Source organism: Puma concolor, chromosome A1, assembly GCF_028749965.1.
Source record: "Puma concolor isolate L17-30 chromosome A1, mPumCon1.1.hap2, whole genome shotgun sequence".
In the NCBI taxonomy this organism is placed as follows: domain Eukaryota; kingdom Metazoa; phylum Chordata; class Mammalia; order Carnivora; family Felidae; genus Puma; species Puma concolor.
The window spans coordinates 233,288,949-233,309,205 of record NC_141667.1 but is presented as its reverse complement, the minus strand read 5'-3'; the positions used below and the strand labels follow the sequence as shown (position 1 = coordinate 233,309,205).

General features: G+C 46.9%; 1 protein-coding gene across 1 annotated transcript in view; it reads right to left on the bottom strand.

Moving 5' to 3' along the window:
- Positions 1-17,036: 17,036 nt before the first annotated feature.
- UBL3 (ubiquitin like 3) overlaps positions 17,037-20,257 on the bottom strand; it is a 68,727-nt gene continuing 65,506 nt past the window's right edge. Inside the window, exon 5 of the mRNA XM_025923436.2 lies at positions 17,037-19,986. Coding sequence (XP_025779221.1) covers positions 19,934-19,986 — 53 coding nt within the window. The 3' untranslated portion in view covers positions 17,037-19,933. The remainder of the gene's footprint in view (positions 19,987-20,257) is intronic.

Sequence of the window (20,257 nt, the reverse complement as noted above, 5' to 3'; positions counted from 1 at the left end):
TTGTTTGTTTGTTTATTTCACTATGTATCGCTCAGGATTGTTCTGCAAATGCGTCCCTATGCAAAACACGGCCAGGAGGGGTTCATCTGGAAAAGAAAAAGGAAAGGGAATCCACCTCCTTGGAGCAGGGCTAGCCTTCTGTGCAGACGTTAGCTCACTGAATCTCAACAAAGATAAAACCTACTTGGAGACTAGGTATTATGTCTCTGCTTTCACGGGGAGAAATTGACGTTTGGGGAAGTTAAATTGCATGCCCACATTCATTCGACTCACGGTAGGCCGGGGATTCACAAACCACATCTGCCTGACTGCCGGGCTGGTGCCTTGTCCACGTTACCAGCAGGGTTATGTAAAGGCTGGGCGGCTGTGCAGACAAGAACCAGAAAAGCAGGCCAGGGATCATTGCTGTAAATGGGTACAAAGCAGAGCTGAGAGTTTCCACACAACCGAGGAACAGATTGCGGGCTCTCATCTGATAAGTAGGTCAGAGCAATTCCTCAGGAAAAAGAGACTTTCAGAGAAATTTGCTACAGTGGCCTTTTATAGTTATGGCATCACTATAGTTATGCCCGACGTCTCCCACCACTCAGGAGCTGTCTGAGCTCCCTCCCTCGGAAACCGGGGGCCACGATGGAGCGGGTTCAGTCGTGGGAGGGGGTGTAGGCAGCGCGGGGAGGTGAGTCACAATTACTGGAGGCAGGGGGCCAAGGAGACGCCAGGCCAGAGTTAGAATGGACAGGCCAGGGCGGGGTCTCCAGGCCACATGGGTTTGGGCCCGGGGGGTCTGTGTGCCTGGGCGTACACACAAAGGCAGATAAAGGAGCCAGTGCTTGGAAAGGTCAAAGCAGATGGAAATAGGGGAGGTCTGGACTCATCCCCGACCCAGAGGCAATCTGCTTACGTGCTTTGTTTATTTTAAGTAGCACCTTTGGGTGCACATATGAAGACATACAAACAGGCGTAAACATTTTCCAGCTGGCCATTTTTTACATCATCCCTCGCTTTTAAAAAGAAATGTTTATTTTTGAGAGAGCAAGCATGAGCAGGGAGGGGGCAGAGAGAGAGTGATACAGAGAATCCCAAGCCGGCTCCGCACAGAGCCCGACGTGGGGCTCGATCCCACGAACCGTGAGATCATGACCTGAGCCGAAATTAAGACTCAGATGCTTAACCGACTGAGCCACCCAGGCGCCCCTACATCATCCCTTGATTAAAGGTGACACCAGTCTAGCACCAGGAAGCCATTCCTGTGGGCGGTTCAAGTAACAGAACGGCAGCCTTGGATGAAGAGCCGTCTAGAAATAGCTAGCACAGGGGCGCCTGGGTGGCTCAGTCGGTTAAGCGTCCGACTTCATCTCAGGTCACGAACTTGCCGTCCCCGAGTTCGAGCCCCGAGTCGGGCTCTGTGCTGACAGCTCAGAGCCTGGAGCCTGCTTATGATTCTCTGTCTCCCTCTCTCTCTGCCCCTCCTCCACTCTCTCTCTCTCTCTCTCTCTCTCTCTCTCAAAAATAAATAAATAAAGCAGGGCGCCTGGGTGGCTCAGTTAAGCGTCCGACTTCATCTCAGGTCATGAACTTGCGGTCCGTGAGTTCGAGCCCCGTGTCGGGCTCTGTGCTGATAGCTCGGAGCCTGGAGGCTGCTTCTGTTTCTGTGTCTCCCTCTTTCTCTGCCCCTCCTCCAATTGCGCTCTGTCTCTCTCTGCCTTTCGAAAATGAATAAATGTTAAACAAACAAACAAACAAAAGGAATAGCTGGCACAAATGGGTCTAAAAGCAGCTGAGCATTTTTTGCGGGGTTCCCGTGCCTTGGGACGGCCTGCTGAACCCGCCTGCAGAGAAGCTCTAAGGTGTTTCCTCTGGGGAAACACCTCCGTCCCCCTGGTGACCCCAGGGCCTTTGCAGTGGAGGGGAATCAGAGCAGCCCGTTCCTCTGAAGCAGAAGGGCCGAGTGTGGCGTCCCACTGGCCTCGTGGCTCTGCCCGGTCAGTCACCCCAGGCTCCGTAAGTGGACGCTCATCAGGGCCGACCTTCACAGCGCCTGCGACCAAGCCTGGCATCTCCCACAGCACAAGTTCGGGGAGCTGGTCCTGCACCCTCCCCAGTCGGGCCTTAGCGGGGGGCCTCGGGAGTCCGGCGGATAAGCCGGGTAACCGAACATATGCAAGCTGTTCACTCTGTCCGTAAAACAGTGACGACACCGAGGAGAAATTGCCCTGTTAAGAAAGAACTCAGCTCCTCGCCATTCCGTGCCTGGCTCTGCCGGCTGCAGGGACTTCTTTCCAGCGATTAAAATAAACAGTCCCACGTGCGCACAGCCAACCTTGGGGAGAAGGTGTCAGGAACCAAAGATGCCACGGAACTTGAAAGGCGCGAAGAGCAGCCTGGCTCTCTCGAGTTGGGAGGCGGCCTCGCTGAGAGGGTCGGAGTCTCGACGACTTTGGAACTGGACGAGAAGGCCGGGCTCACAAGGCGCGGCCTCCGCGTTTAATGGCAACGGAGCCTGGCGACTAGTTTTTCTGGGATCACCACTGGAAGAGAGGAGCGGAGACCGTGGGCTGCTCTGACTGCGGGTGCGGTGCTCCCCCTGCCCAGTAGAGACCACGGGGCGGGGCGCAGGCTCCCGGGGAGACGGGGCCGGGTCTGATTCTGGAACCGGAGGCCTCGGGGAGGAGGGCTGCCCACGGGGGAAAGAGCGAGTGAGAAGGAAGCCATGGGGCAAAGGCGAATAGTGTGCTCCTGGGGCCAGAGGGGAGGCCCGCCTGGGGAGCAGGGAGAATTGAAGCTGAGTGGTAAGGGTCAGAGGTCATCCTTGCAGAAAGTGGCCACCGAGCTGGCTAGGGAAGCGGAGAGGAAAGGGCAAGCACGGGGCTTCCCGGCCGAGCCCCTGACAATGACCCCCGCAGCTGTGCGGCCACACCCGGCTGCCGCGGAGCTGAGGCCTCCGTCAAGGTCAGAAAGCTGCCGGCTAGGCGGTGCTGCGTGTGTGCGCCAGAAGTCGCCGCTTCTAAACCAGAACCCACCGCCCCTGCCGCGACCCCTACCGGCAGACTGGATGTTCTGTGCCCTGTTTCTCTTCCCACGGACCTCAGGTCCGCATCAGAATCGCACCCGAGCGCATCCGACCCCGGGGATCACGATCAAAGCTGGAACGCTCACTTAGCTGCGTGGGAGTCAGGAAAATGGGGTTTTAGCCTCCGCTTGTACAGCTGATGTTGGAACGCTGGAAGGGTCCGGAATGGATGGTGGACAAGCCAGTCCGCAACATTCACTACAGAGGCAGGGCCTGGAGCCCCAGGACGGGGACCGTGCCTGGGAGCTTGGGTATTATGGTCAGAAGCAAGGATGGGGCGCCCGGGGGGGGGGGGGTTCAGTCAGTTAAGCGTCCGGTCATGATCTCGCGGTTTGTGGGTTCGAGCCCCGCGTCGGGCACTGTGCGGACGGCTCCGAGCCTGGAGCCTGCTTCGGATTCTGTGTCTCCCCCTCTCTCTCTGCCCCTCCCCCAACTTGTGCTCTGTATCAAAAATAAATAAACGTAAAAAAAAATTAAAAAAAAAAGGAGTCGCTGATGAGGGCTTGGGCAGAGTCAGGAAGACAGTGCTTTTGAAAAGACTTATGTAAAAACATTATTCAGGGGCACCCGGTGGCTCAGTCCATTACGTGTCCAACTTCGGCTGGGGTCACTATCTCACGATTTGTGAGTTTGGGCCTCCAGTCGGGCTCTGTGCTGCCTGCTTCAGATCCTCTGTCCCCCCACTCTCTCTGCCCTTCCCCTGCTTGCTCTCTCTCTCTCTCTCTCTCAAAAATATTTTTTTAAATATAATTTAAAAAATAAAATTAAAATAAAAAAAAAAACATTATTCAGACCAGATATTTCTCTGAGAACAGAAGTCTTGGGCAAAGAGGACTATTCAGGAGCTGGTTGTTGTAATATTCTAAAGTCAGAGATGCCGACAGCACAGAGTGGGGGCGGCGGGGGGTAGAGAGGAACAGAATAATAGCTAACAGCAAGCTGCGAATATCTGATGACTGAGGAGACGGGTCACGAAATGAATCATAAACTATGTGCAGAGGCTGTATCACCTGTCCTTGAACTCTCGGCGTCCCCCCCCCACCCGCCAATACATGGCTTGTAGGTGATCAATAAAGAACGAGTGAACGAGAAGGGAAGTCAAACATGGCAAGTGGTTGTCAAAAGGCAGGTAGGTGATCAAATAACCACTTAAAACAATGAGTCCGTTGGTGGCGCTGTTATTCCCTCCGTGTAGCCAGTAGCCTGAGAGGTGAATAGAAAGAGCACTTTACAAAGAGTCAAGGGAGGGACTGAGGAGTTTGGGGGGTAGAGAAAGGGGAGACAGTAACAAATGGTGCTGATTCTGCAGCAGAAGGGAGGGTCCCGGGAGAACAGCCTGAACCTTGAGGGTGGCCCCATGTGGGAGTGAAAGTCACCCTGGCCAGGCGGAGGGAACCCTGGCTCAGCCACAGGACAGAGAGGGCAGGCTGGAGCTTCTCCACAGGGACTGTGCAGCAGTGCATCTGAACCTTCTTCCTTTCCTTCCATTCCCCTCTGCCCCTGCCCCCTTCCGCACACCCCGGAGCATCATAATTAGAGCACTAAGGTATACACTTAAAAATCAAAGGACTAGCTGTTGCTGCAAACCGAAATGCTGACACAGAAGGAAGACTTGAAGTAATCTCAGCGAATGCAGACGGGAAAGACACGAATGTTAAGGCAAACACGGAAGATACTAGATACGGTGCAAACATGAAGATAATCCAACATAAGGATAATTGGCGACCCTGCAGCAGAGGACTGACAAGTAGAACAGAAGATGTGCTCAAAGAGATATACAAAAAAACTTCCCAGAGGGAACTGAATCTGCAGATTAAAAGTACACCCCACGATCCTGCAGATTTTTACCCTCAAGGCCCTGTTCCGCGGCTCACCCTGGAGAAGCTTTTGAACTCTTGGCGTCCACGGAGAAGTTTCCAGGCACCCGGTAAAACGCCATCAGCTCTAAAAGAAACAAGTGAGACTGACCACAGCAACCAAAGCCTTAGACAGTGGATTGGAAGATGGAATCCACTTAAATATAGGGTCAAAACTAAATAATCATGGGAACACGTAATTACGGAGCACAGTGTATGTGTTAGGAATCTGAAAAATACTAAAGTTATCACACAACCGACAAAAAATTCAGAGGAGTTCAGTTGGAAGAAGCATAAACGTTTTTCATCCATTGGAGAAAGGAATCGATCGGTGTTATCTGACATTGATACAGAAAGTTACAGAAATAATAACCCAGCCTCTTTTTTCTTTTTTTCCCCCCTTCATAATTGCTTTCTTTGATCCTACAGGGATCTTTGGGAAACAGCCCTCTCGCGCTGAGAAACTTTAATGTGACCTTTGACCTCAGTAACTCTTTCAACTCCCCTGAGTCTCTTTTGTCCAGTGCAACTGAAACGCAGCGCCTACAGAATTCAAGACCGCTTCTATTTTACGACCCCGAGTTTCTAAAAGTGACTTTGCTCATTAACTGTCTCTACCCACAGTGTGAATAGAAAAGACTCAGATCGTGGTCTTATTTAGGAGTGAGGGGCTTGCGGTCATCTCTCCATCTTTAGGACTATTTGAATTCTTCATGATAAAGCAGTTTTTGTTTTGCTTTTAAACTCTCTAAATTTGAGTGTAGCTGACGCGTAACGTTCGCGGCAGGTGTAAACATAGTGATCCTACAACTCTGTGCGTTCTGCTGGGCTCACCGCAAATGTAGCTACCATGTGTCACCACACAAGGCTGCTATAATGCCACTGACTGCCTGCCCTACGCTGTGCCTTTGTCCCCGAGACTTAGTCACTCCATCCCTGAAGGCCTGTGTCTCACGCTCCCCTTCACCCATCTTGCCCATCCCACACCCACGCCCCTCTGGCAACCATCAGTTTGTTCTCTGTATTTATAAGGCTGACTCTGATAACATGCATTTTTTAAATTTATTCATTTATTTTTGATAGACAGCGCAAGTAGGGGAGAGGCAGAGAGAGGGGGAGAGAGAGGATCCCAAGCGAGCTCTGCACCGCCAGCACAAAGGCCCATGCGGGGCTTGAACTCACAAACTCTGAGATCTTGACCTGAGCCGATTATCAAGAGTTGGACGCTTCACTGACAGAGCCACCCAGGTGGCTCCCCCTGCCACCCCCCTGGTGGCTCACCCCCCAGATCACAAGCATTTTTTGACAAGAGCAATTTATAATTTCTCACGCCAGAAAGGCTGGTGGGAATTACGCCCAGATGATCAGAGCCCATCCGGGGTGCTGTGAAAGTGGGTGACACTTATTCGGGCGGCTGTCTTCAGAAAAAGTCCAAAGTCCCTGGCAGGGCTTCCTGGGTTCCTCATGACACGCTCCCTGCCCACCTTTCTAGCCTCAACTTTCTGACGTACTCGTTCAAGGTCATGTATTTCAAAATCTCAAAATCTCCTGGCCAGGTGCCCCCACCGCACCTTTCTGACACTCCACCATGCCCCTTTCCCTGGATAATACTCATATTTTTGAAAAAATGTTATTATTTTTTATTGTGGTAAAATATATGCAAACATAACATTTATCATTTACCCATTTTTTTAAGTGTGCAATTGAGGGGCATGATGCATATTCACACTGTTGTGCGACCATCACCACCGTCCATCTCCAGGACTCTTTTCATCTTCCCAAACTGAAACGCTGTCCCCATTAAACACTAACTCCCCATTCCTTCCTCCTCCTGGCCCCTGGCAACCTTTACTTTTTACCTCCACAATGTTCGTCCTTCTGTGTCTGCTTATTTCACGTGAAATAGCATCTTCAAGGCTCATCCGTGTTGCAGCAGGTGTCAAAATGTCCTTTTAAAGGCTGGATAGTATTCCGTTGAATGGAAATACCCCATTTTGCATTCCCGTTCATCTGTTGATGGACATCTGGGTAGTTTCCGCCTTTGGGGTTTTGCGAATAATGCTGAACACTGAACGCTGATGTACAGATCCTTCTCATTTTTCTTTTAAGTAGGTTCCGTGCCCAGCATGAAGCCCAATGTGGGGCTTGAACTCACAACCCTGAAATCACGACCCGAGCTGAGATCAAGAGGTGGTGCGTAACTGACTGAGCCACCGAGGCGCCCCTAAATCCTACTCATTTTTTAAAAATGTTTATTTATTTATTTATTTATTTTTGAGAGAGAGAGAGAGTACAAACAGGGGAGGGGCAGAGAGAGAGGGAGACACAGAATCCGAAGCAGACTCCAGGCTCTGAGCTGTCAGCCCAGAGCCCATCACAGGCCTCGAACCCACAAACCGCAAGATCACGACCTGAGCAGAAGTCGGACGCTTAACCGACTGAGCCACCCAGGTGCCCCAAAATCCTACTCGTGTTTAAAGATAATACTTGGACATTATCGTTTCCCAAAAGCCCTTCCTGGTTTCCCTGTTTCGGATTGGTACTGGCCCACTGTGTTCTCATGAAATCTTGTGGATATACAATCGTATCTGTCAGGTTATATCACAGTTGCTGGCTTATAAGTTCTGCTTATCATCTGCCTCCACTAGACTATTGGCTTCTTGAGAGCAGGAATCATTCCATTTGACTCAGAATCCCTGATGGCTCACCTATGCTTAGAACACAGGCAACACTCGATTATATTTAGGAAGGGGATTCATCGGCCAAGGTTGCAGCATATTCTAGTGAAACAGCTGAAAAAAAAAAAACAAACAGCTGGACCACTGATGTCAGAGAGCGTAAGAATCCCACAGACGTTCTAATATGCAGACCCATCAGAGTTCAGAGCTGGTAGGGAAAGGGGAAAAAAAAAAAAAAGACTAAACAAAAAAGTAGTGAGATGGGATCCCTGAAGATGTTTTATCCCTGGGAGCTTTTATGGTAGCAAACCCCACCCATATTGCTGAATCTTTAACATTTCTTAAGAATTATCCGTTGCCTACTGTGTTGGTGTTCTCTAGAAAGACAGGACCAATAGGATGTATGTACACGTAGAGACAGGATTTATTATAAGGAACTGATTCATGCAATCAAGGAGGCTGGCAAGTCGTAAGATCCGCAGTTGGCAAGCTGGAGATCCAGAGAAGCTGATGGCATAGTTCCAGCCTAAGGGCCAGAAGGTTTGATACCCAGGAAGAACTGATATTTCAGTTGTAGTCCAAAGGCAGGAAAAAAGCCCATGTCCCCAGTGTGAAGGCCAGCAGGCAGGAAGAATCCTCTCTCACGCCCAGGAGGGGCAACTTTTTGTTCTAGTCAGGCCTTCAACTGATTGGATAAGGCCCACCATATCACAGAGTGCAATCTGCACGACTCAGTCTGCCAATCTGAAGGTTAATCTCATGCAAAACTAGCCTCATGGAAATACTCAGAATAACATCTGGTTGCCCCCCATGGCCCAGTCATGTTGACACACAAAATTTTAGCCATCACACATAGCTCCCGAAACCATACATGTGCCCAATTTTCTGATCCCACATAGGGGTGAGCAGGGAAATAACATTAGAAGACTGTGTTTGTCCTTAAAATACACAAGAATCTTAATGGCCTCTTCGTTCAGAATCAAGAAGCAACCCAAATGTGCATCGACAGTAGAATGGAGTTTTAATTGAGGTGTTTTCACATATCACAGATGCTCTGCACCCTGCTGCTGGGAAATGATCTGGAAAGAAAACAAGTGTGAATCGGGCTCCGTACAGGAGGCTGGGCTCCTTATATTCATTCCATGGCTTTCCTGTACTCTCACTTTTCTCCAGTTTTGCTTCACTCGATTTTAGAATATAATGTTCTCAAAATAAGATTTCAAGGCCACATAATAGTGTTTGGGGCAGCCTGTGTCCTATTTTTATATGTATTCTCCTACCCAGCTGTGCTCACTGGTCCCAGCACCTAAGTGTGACAATGGCCCTTGCACCCAGCCAGGAGGGCTGACTGAGGACCCCTCCCCCCCCCGCCCCCCTCCCCCCCAGCTCTCTACCTCCAGGGGGCGGAAGTTCGGTTCCCTTCATGGGAGTTGAGGACCACAGGAAAAAAGTTAATGCGTTCTCTGGTCTGATGGCAGGAGATTCACAGCCGGGATGGAAGAATGGTCCCTCGGGAGCAAGGAGGACAGAGAAGCAGGAATAAAAAGACTCGAAAGTCTCTCAAGAGGTTACACAACTACTAGCCTGGACCCTTCAAGAATATCAATGTCTTGAAAGATGAAAACAACAGGGGATTCCCCTGGGAGGAAGAAGACTAAGGTTACGTGAAATTAAATGAAATCTGTGGGGCGCCTGGTGGCTCAGTTGGTTGGGCATCTGACTTTGGCTCAGGTCATGGTCTCACAGCTCGTGGGTTCAAGCCCCGCGTCGGGCTCCGTGCTGACAGCTCAGAGCCTGGAGCCTGCTTCGAGTTCTGTGTCTCCCTCTCTCTCTGCCCCTAATCCACTTGCATTCTGTCTCTGTCTCTCTCAAAAATAAATAAACATTAAAAAAAAAAATTTTTTTTTTTTTTTTTAAATGAAACGCGTGATAACTTGATTGGACCCTAGATTGAGGGTGGGGAAGACAGCTTAGAGAGTGTTATTGGGACAATTGTGGGACATTTCAATATTGGCCGCATTTTAAATAACATGCTTCGGGGCGCCTGGGTGGCACAGTCGGTTAAGCGTCCGACTTCAGCCAGGTCACGATCTCGCGGTCCGTGAGTTCGAGCCCCGCGTCGGGCTCTGGGCTGATGGCTCAGAGCCTGGAGCCTGTTTCCGATTCTGTGTCTCCCTCTCTCTCTGCCCCTCCCCCGTTCATGCTCTGTCTCTCTCTGTCCCAAAAATAAATAAACGTTGAAAAAAAAAAAATTTAAAAAAATAACATGCTTCAAATCAGTTAAATATCCTGACTGTGAAATGAATTCCCTGAATACTTGTCAGTAAATAGATGCTACAGGATTTCGGGGTAAAGGGGCACGAATCCTTTCAAAGGATTCAGCACTCACCTCCCAAATCTTTGTTTCTTTGTATTCCATGTACCTATTTGTCTTTACAGGTCTAGAGAGAAGGCAAATGTGGCAAAACGGTAACAAATGATAGATATGTAGACGAAGGCTACGTGAGTTGTCATTAGACAATGTTTGCAACTTTCCTGTGGGTTTGGAATTTTCCAGATGCAAAGTTGGGGAAATTTTTTTTTTAAGATGATTTGAGAGAGACCGAGAAAGCAAATGGGGGTGGTACCCCCCCCCCCCAACTCTCTTCCGAGAGAGGAGAGAGGAGAGAGGGAGAATCCCCAGCAGGCTCTGTGCTGTCCGTGCAGAGCCCCACATGGGGCTCAGCCCCATGACAGTGAGATCATGACTGGAGGCTTAACCGACCGAGCCACCCAGGTGCCTCAACATTTTCCTAATAATTTCTCATATTGATTTATGTGTAGAAATGCTTGAAATAGCTTACATGTCCAAAATTAGGTGAAATCCAGGAAGCTCAGAGGCGGCCTGGACTACTGTCATTAAATCCCTAGTGCCTTGCGTCTTTCCTGGTGTGCGTTAAAAACTTCTTTCTTTGCCCTTTGTTTTTATGGAGCTCTAACTCGTATCCAGAGATTACATAAAGCACATAAATCTTAAGCGAACAGCTCGGTTGTTAGAGGTGTATGTGCACTCCCTTGTAAACATTTCAACATAGAGAATATTTCCAGCACCGCGGAAAACCCCCTCATTCTCTCTCCTAGGTAATCGCACCCCTCACCAGCAAAGGGTAACGTTATTCTGATTCCATCACCAAACACCAGGTTTGCCTGTTTGTGAACTTCATTTAGATGACCTCATACAGTATATATATATTTTTTATGTCTAGCTTCTCCCTTTAATAATGTTGTCGCACGTAGCAGTGGCTATTGTTTTACGCTGCCCTATAATCTTTTACTGTCTGAACGATACTGCGATTTAAAAATCCATTCTGCTGTTGATGGGCACTTGGGTTGGCTCTTGTTTGTGAACCAAGTAGCTATGAAGACCCTTGTACATGTCCTTCATGGACAAACATCCGTCTCTGTTGAGTATTCATCCAGGAGTAGAATTTCTAGGTCCCAAGATATACATATTTTTAGCTTTGGTAGATAACGACAAGAGCGTTTGTACAACAGTTGTTCTAATTTACAGGCTCACCAAGAATACGCAAGCATTCTGGTTGCTTCACAACTTTGCCAACACTTGATATTGTCGTCCTTTTGATTTTAGCCATTCGAGGGGCACCTGGGTGGCTCAGTCGGTTGAGTGTCTGACTTTGGCTCAGATCTTGTGGTTCGTGGGTTCAAGCCCCGCGTCGGGCTCTGTGCCAACAGCTCGGAGCCTGGAGCCCGCTTCGGATTCTGTGTCTCCCTCTCTCTCTGCCCCTCCCCCTCTCGTGCTCTGTCTCTGTCTCTCAAAAATAAAAAAAAAAAACATTAAAATTTTTTTTTAGCCATACCGGTGAGCTACTATTCCATTGCAATTTTTATATTAGACATTTATTAAATGCATCAATGAAAATGATATGCCTCCAAAATGGACTATTATATAGCTACAAACAAATGTGTGTGCAAAGATTTAATATTCTGTGGATGCATACTTATGTTAAAGATGAAAAATAATATATAAACAGGGCTTGTAGTATCTGTTGTTTTTATTTTTAGTGTATACATATTAACAAAGAGGACTAGAAGAAATTCACCCAGATGTTAGTGGTTGGTTCTGGAGGATGGGATTAGTTTCTTTTTCCTCATGCTTTTCTGTAATCATGAGATGTGGTACAATGAGCAAAAATTACTTTTAAAAACGAAACAAGGGGCGCCTGGGTGGCGCAGTCGGTTAAGCGTCCGACTTCAGCCAGGTCACGATCTCGCGGTCCGTGAGTTCGAGCCCCGCGTCAGGCTCTGAGCTGATGGCTCAGAGCCTGGACCCTGTTTCTGATTCTGTGTCTCCCTCTCTCTCTGCCCCTCCCCCATTCATGCTCTGTCTCTCTCTGTCCCAAAAAATAAATAAACGTTGAAAAAAAAAATTAAAAAAAAAAAACGAAACAAAACAACGAAGATTCTTTTCAGGAACAGTGTCTGCCTAGGAAAATGAACCTCTTGGGTCAAAAAATAAGCTGTACGTCTCTGGGCCTGTTTTCTCCCCCGTAGTGCGAGCCCACGGCACGACCATGGAATGACGCTTGTCTCCATGGAAGCGCTCAGGCAGTGACAGCTTTTGAAAACACAGTACTTCCGGGATTGCCCAGGAGGCAGCACCCTCCAGGGGGAGTGAGAAAATGAAAGGAAACATCCAGGTCGAGGCAACGTGGCGGATTTCTGCCGGGTCCTGAATTCCTCAGGGCCCGTTGAGAGGGTTTCTGGGATGAGGGGAGGCAAGGGGAACAGAAGTGGGCATCCTGGGCCACACAGGGATCAGGGACAGCGCTGAGAATGCTGGGAGGGCTGGCTGGGCCTTCCTGGGCTCCCGCAGCAGGGGCGGTGGGGAGCACGTGGGAGGGCCAGCAGGAGGGAGGGGGTCTAGGGCTCCCCCTTCACCCCCCGGCCACCATATGACCCGGTCACTCAGCACATGCATCCTTGAAGAATCCCGAAACGTTAACTGGCCGGGGTCTGGGAGCTTGAGCCCAGCGTTAGCTGGCACCTTGTTCCTGTCTCCAGCATCCCATTTGGTTTCCAATCCCACTTTCACTTCTACATCCCCACCTCTCCACTGTGTTGCTTTGTATTCCTGGTATTTAACGTGGGTCTGTTTTCTGCAGAAACTCAGGCAACTGCTCCAAGCCACAAGTGTGCAGAATTAATCCGGCTGATGTGAGAGTTCCAAGCTTTACTATTAAAAAGAAAGGAAGAAAGGAAAAGAAGGAAGGAAGGAAGGAGGGAAGGAAGGAAGGAAGGAAGGAAGGAGGGAAGGAAGGAAGGAAGGAAGGAAGGCAGGAAGGAAGGAAGATGGAAGGAAGGAAGATGGAAGGAAGGAAGGAAGGAAGGAAGGAAGGAAGGAAGGAAAGAAGACAGAAGGAAAGAAAGAAAGAAAGAAAGAAGATGGAAGGAAAGAAAGGAAGAAAAAAAGAAAGAAGACAGAAGGAAGGAAGGAAGGAAGGAAGGAAGGAAGGAAGGAAGGAAAGAAAGAAGACGGAAGGAAGGAAGGAAGGAAAGAAAGAAAGAGGAAGGAAGGAAGGAAAGAAAGAAAGAGGAAGGAAGGAAGGAAGGAAAGAAAGAAGGAAGGAAGGAAGGAAGGAAGGAAGGAAGGAAGGAAGGAAGGAAGGAAAGAAAGGAAAGAAAGAAAGAAAGAAAGAAAGAAAGAAAGAAAGAAAGAAAGAAAGAAAGAAAGAAAACTCCCTAGGTGACTCTAAGGGACAGCCAGGGTTGACGACCAGCGGTATATCCCTGCTTTTTCTTTTGTTTTGAACACAGCAAACATGTACTTTTTATTATTTTGTCAACGCCACCTCATTCCAAGTCTTTCTGACACTATTCTCAGAGGGGCTGGACGCTGAGTACCTGCATCTCTGATTTCTCTGTCCACCCTCCCTTTTGCGGCTCATGCCTTCTAAAACGTTACAAGATCGGAGAGCTGACCTGTGGCACGATCGTCTTCAGATGTCTCTTCTTTCCTTCACCATCAGGACGATTTGCGACAGAGATCGATTCTTGGGAGATGCGAACGCAGAATCATTTCGTGGTTTTCTTTCATCTTTTTGCACACTAATTTCATACGGTTTGGAGGGCACGTCGATGTCTAGCCGTCCCTTCTAGGTGTCATTAAGGATGTTTATGTCGCCAATAAATATATGCAATGGGCTCTCGGGAGGTCTCGAGCACGGGCTTCACGCGGGCAAAGCGGTTCTGCAGTACACTCGGGGGCCGGGAGTCTTTCCGTCTTTCTGCTCTGCAAATGCAAGGCACTGGCTCTGGCCCCAGGCCGGCCCACCTGAGGGTCACAAGGTGGCTATAGAGGTTTCCATCATGACATCCATAATAATGTCCGGAGGCAAAACAGTCTCCTGTAAGGTCCCCTTGGGAGTGAGAACTTTCTCTAGAAACACCATCAGCCGACTTCCCTTCCAGTTCCGTTTGCCAGGATCGGTCCCACGGCCGCCTCTAAACCATCACGCCGAAAGGAATGGGAGTTAGGCTGGGAGCTGGGACAAGGCCACGCTTCCCTGAGCCACATGGGGGAGGAGGGCGAAGAGTGGGGGAAAAAAAAAAAAAAAATCAGAGCCTCGCCAGCGAGGAAGAGGGGAGTGTGTTGGAGAAGCACTCAGCAGGGCCGGCTTTAATTGCTTTGATCATTACAGAAATCTAGAAGGACACAACTATGAGACGGCATTTCCACGAGTCAAGAGCCAACGGATGGTCTTGGTGAGTAAGAACTGCAGTGAGGTCCCGGGGCGCCTGGGCGGCTCAGTAGGTTGAGCGTCTGACTTCAGTTCAGGTCATGATCTCACTTTTTGTGAGTTCAAGCCCCGCATCGGGCTCGTGGGTCACGGGCAGAGCCCCCCTCGGATCCTCTGTTTCCCTCTCTCTGCCCCTCCCCTGCTCACGCACACCCGTGCTGTCTCTCAAAAATAAACGTTAAAAAAAAAAAGAACTCCAGGGAGGTCCTGCTCCTTCGGCACAAGTACCTTGCCTCAGTGGTTCCTGGATTCAGAAATCAGTAGCCCGAATCTGAAGCGTTAGCCCGTATTTTTGCCTCCTCTCCCCATCATCAGACACTTCTCACCTGCCTCATCCCTCCCATCTGTGAAGTTCCATGTATGTGGCTAGACACGGCCCTGCTTCCCACCCCTTTCGGCCTCTTTTGAACAACGTACACGTCTGTTTTTACATTTTAGTCAATAAATCTCATCTCAAATTTTGAATCGCGTTCTTCTATTAATACGTCTAGTTCTAGGATTATCGTCCAAGCTCTATAACCTGGTATCCATATCTGAAGCCATGTCTCACTGGTGAATTACTGGGTCCTCTACTTTTCCTCTAACGTAAGGCTTATTTTTAAGATCTCCCCACTTCTTGTCTTCGTTTTAAAAGTCTCTAAACATAAGGGCGCCCGGGTGGCTCAGTGGGTTGAGCGTCCGACTTCAGCTCAGGTCACGATCTCACGGTTCACGGGCCTGAGCCCCGCGTCGGGCTCCGTGCTGGCCGCTCGGAGCCTGGAGCCGCCTTCGGATTCTGTGTCTCCTTCTCTCTCTGCCCCTCCCCTGCTCACGCTCTCTCTCAAAAATAAACGGCAAAAAAACTTTTTACAAGTCTCCGTATACTTTCTGACATTTTTGCAAGCTACTTTTTGTAGTCCCTGTCGATGCCTGGCATTTAATTTTTGCCATAAAGACTTCTGACAGCTTTGCCAGCTTGCCAGGTAAGTTCTTAGGCAAAACAGCGCTCTCAATATTTATTTTAAAATAACCTTATGACCCTACAAAATAGGTATTATTCTTATTCTATATGAAAAAAAAAAAAGATCGAAGCCCACAGATGAAACAACTTGTTCCAAGTCACTAGCTTGAAGCCAGGCCTGACTCCGAAGTCCGGGTATTCTCATTCTGAAATCGGAGGACTGAGGACCAGTCGAATGGACTGTTAAAAAGTGCTTCTGGGGGCGCCTGGGTGGCGCAGTCGGTTAAGCGTCCGACTTCAGCCAGGTCACGATCTCGCGGTCCGTGAGTTCGAGCCCCGCGTCAGGCTCTGGGCTGATGGCTCGGAGCCTGGAGCCTGTTTCCGATTCTGTGTCTCCCTCTCTCTCTGCCCCTCCCCCGTTCATGCTCTGTCTCTCTCTGTCCCAAAAATAAATAAACATTGAAAAAAAAAAATTAAAAAAAAAAAAAAAAGTGCTTCTGAGAAGCACGAGGGCAAAAAGTGACACACAGATTGGTGGAACCCAGGAAGCGACGCCCCCAGAGAACCAGGGGACCCGAGACGGCCAGGTTCCAGACTACTGGAAAAACGATCTTATCGGGCAGACAGCTGTGAACTAAACAGCCCCCAAAGTCTTATTGTCACGTGGAGCGTCTGGAAAGTCCAGAAGCAGCCCCCAGCGGAACCCCGAGGTTCCAGGACCACTTCCGGTCAGCCACTACTCCCCTCTAGATTGTCCCCTCCGTGTATTATTTGAATAAAGTGGCTCTCAGTACACCGTCGGCTTCTCTTACACCAAAACACAGCTCGAGAAATGTAAAAAATAAAAATTAGGTAGTAATGTTTGAGTATGTAGTAACTATTCTTTAAACCCAGACAGATTCTCACAACTCAAACACAAATCCCTTCTGCAGGCATTTTAAGAACTGTGTGTTTACCTCTTTTTATTGGTGGAAATCCTAGGAGAAACTGACACTCCCTCTTCTCCAGTGTTGACGCCCTATGTCTACACTGTATTTCTTGAAAGCTGTGATCTTGAAAAAGAGGCAGAACCACAACAACAAAATAGTATTCAAGGACAAACATTTGAGGGCATTGTCAAAGACCACCAAATAGTAAGGAAAATGTTTTCATACTCTAGTGCTGGTTTAAACTCTACTCCCCAAGGATTACGGGTTTCTCACTTAATTTTGCCCATGAACTCTTCCAGGAGCCACGCCCCTCTTGCCGAGTCCCTAAAAGAGCTTCGCGTGCCTTGTGGTCTTGGGAAGAAAGCGCACTAGGTGGCGGGGGGTGGGGGGAGAAGCCGAGGGGGCCGCAGTGGCCACCGGCTGCCTTGGCCGAGACGCCCACTCCACCAGGCTGGGGTGCCCGCGGTTACAGAGAGGTTGTCCGCCCCCCTCAAGCCCTCCTCTCACCTGTCTGCCGTCTGGCTACTACAAAGCCGTTATGGGAAAAAACGCGAACGCTTGCCTGTGACAGTTACCAATAAGGATGGCGTGAGGGCATGCCGAAGTTTGAGGAGTCATTTCTCTTTGATTTTGGTAAAGGCCGGTGCAGTGCGATTTTACTGCAGGACGTAAGGAAATAAATCGAAGGGAAGAAAAAGAGAAAAGCAGTGAAGAATAGGAAAACGCACCAAAATTACAAGCAGAAGCCATTTAAAAGAAGAAAATATTCTACAACAGATGAAGAAAGTTTTAATTTCTTTTCACATTAAACATTGTTTACCACAATCAGCTAACAGAAATTTCTGCAACATTGGTCAAGATGACATCAAACTAAGGATAAATGTTTGTTATGAGAAAACCTCATTTAATGTGACTGACGATGTTAGATACTATATTTTTCATGATAGGAGAAGATACAACCTATCTCGAAGAGAAAGCAAATAATTCAGATCAAGGAGACATGCTGAGGTTTTAATAAAGAAGAAAAGCTTCGCCTTGTCCAGAACACTTAAGAGTCTAGGATAATTTAGGTAAAAGAGGTGAGTTAGATACCAAGCACTGGGCAGGGTCACAGGCCCATAATTCAGGCTTTATTTACATTACCAGATCTATGCAGCCTTTACCTTTCGGTAAGTGAGCTGTTATTTTTGGCAGAGGGATCTTCAATAGTAGCCTTGGATATGATAAATCATATTGTAATCATCAGGCAGTCCAAGGAACTATTTTAAGAGGGATAGTTGAGTATTTTCGTGTATATACTATTAAGGCATCTAAATTTTTGGTGTTTTCAGTATATAATTTTACTGCTATTTTTTTTTTTCATTTTGCACAACAATGTTATTAGGAATTAAGTGACACAATTCTTTCTCTACTAATGAACCAGTTTATCCATTTTGCAAACTTTAAATTGAGGTCTTGTAGAAGGGAAATTTATAACAGGAGAACACACAGAAAAATATATTGAAAACCAATAGAGAATAGTTTTTAAACCATCATACAAATTCAATCATAATGAACTGATAGTCTTTAACTTTGGAAAAACAGAAGAGCAATTAGAATTAAAACAGGTATTAAAAATAATCACCAGTAGTTTGCTTTACAAAAGAACAGAGCCATAAATGGCTTAATTGCCCCATTTAGTAACTACCAGATTCTTCTTTAGTCAAACACTAACGGAATTCACATTTGAGCTAGTCAACAAAGCATATAAATATTTAACATCCGAATACAACATTTTAGTGATAACAGAGACTGCATAATTCTACCCATTGTTGCTCTGTGCACAAATTAACCAGGTTAAATATCAAAGATGCACTGTGAATACTCCTGAAACTAACAATGGAATATTACACAAAATTTTTAAAGACTCAGAAATAAAAGTAGAACACAATTTTAACATGGATGAGACGGTGCTTAAACAACAATCAACTTATTCAAGACCTTTAAAATTACCACTGAAATAAATGCACTACGATATTTTATTTTTAGTTTACAGAAAGAATCTCTAAGTACAGGTTGCAGAAAGAAAATGTTTAGTGCTATTTACATTCATTTTAAAACTCTGCTCTATACAAATTTAATTCTGATCAGTATGAACAATATTTTCGTAGATCTACTGCATATAAAGCCTTTTCATCAAAGCACTGACAATGAGTAAAATAACCTGATTACCTTTAGACAAAGCTGACCATTTGAAACCATTCACACTTAATGTTTTCTTAAGGGCCATGGACACTTAAAGTACAGAACATAATGTCAGCCTGCAACTTCGTTCTCATAAAGGCTAAAGTTATTTATATGGAATATTGTTCTATATACTACACGCCAATCTATATTTAAGTTCTATAGTTAGGTATTTTATAAGTTTTTTATTAAATATATTCTACACATATTTGTAATTTCATCCAGGAAGAATTTCTTCCCAGTGAAAAAATATAAAATCTTTTATATTTTTACAGGTTTAGATGAAACTAGCTCATGCTTTAGTGCTGTGCAAATTGGTTTTAGCATTATCAATTTTTAAATGATTGGTACAAAACAAAAGAACGTCATCCTTAATCACGTAGTACGCCTTAAAAATCAGCTTTTGATTTTAATACAATTGCAAGCACTAATACCAAATGCAAACTACATAAAGAAACAAAATTGGTTACTATGGAGAATTATTTCAATTTTAAGAATTCATTTGAACCCCAATGAGTGAGTGTGACACTGGACGGTTACAGACGAGCAATTTTGGAAAAATCCAATTTGCTGATCTTCAAATACATAAAATTGATAAGTAAATGAGGTTTTCTATTATCTCTGTGCGGCAATGAACGTCTACGAGAATGGAACTGACCCTCCCACGTTAAGGCTAGGAAGCGCACTCGCACCCCTTTTGTGCTGTGTGGACAAGCACTCAGTGACCGCGGGACTGAGGAGTGCAGGTGTGAAAGGAAAAGCAATTCGTTTCGTCAGCTCTCCGCCGAGTGCTTTAAACAACAGGCACGTTTTGTTTTTCCATTTGTTGCCATGAAAATAGTCACGCTCAGTTTTGCGCTCTGTGCCAGTGCAGCCACCATGGCTGACTTTGATGGAATTCCCCCCACGTTTCCATTTCTATTCCATTTTTCCCTCTCCAGTGGGCCCACTAATTAACTTCATTAATTGCTGAGTGTTTTCCAGTGCGGAATTGTGTTTCCGAGCACTTTTAAGGTACCATAAACCATGTTGTAAAATCTGCTGATGAAGAAAATAATGTCAATCTTTTTTAGTGCAAACTATATTCGGAACACTTGATTTGTTAGTTCTGGTGATGAAAATTTCTGTGGCGGCAAAATGGTTTCCGCTAGGAAGGTAACTTGCGAACTGTGCGCCTAGAGATTGACAGCATCCAAAAACCAATAGATTTTAAAACTGCTCAACAGAAACGAAGAAACTAGAAATAAAAACGCATGGTGAAAAAATGTTCTTGGTTCTTTTTACTTTGATGAGGAAAGATGACAGTGTTCATGGGATCATTCAGGTCCATGGATTTACAGGCAGACTCTTCCTAAGGGTTTCCGAAGCAATGTCGGGTCTCTTCTGTCCCAGCAGCGAGAAAGACACAGACCACATGACAGCACACGCAGCACACGGTGGTTACAGGATTACGCAACAATTACTCTCTCCAGTCTTTTCGCGATTCCTCTGACCTAGAGAAAATGCAGAAAAGCCTTGCTTACAAAAGTGCTCGAATCAGGGGTTGGGGAGGAGGGGTGGCATCCAAACATAGTAAGAATTTGTTTTTAATGTCTGCAATTTTTTTTTTTAATTAAAAAGCTGTAATTATAATTATAGCCTGTTTTCATTATAGCCTGTTTCCAGGATGTCTGGTTATTTGCTTAACAAGCTCTGTCCATAAACAATGAAAACTTCCTTTCCCTCAGAAGGTTCAGAAAAAAAACAAGAACCATTTCGAGTGCC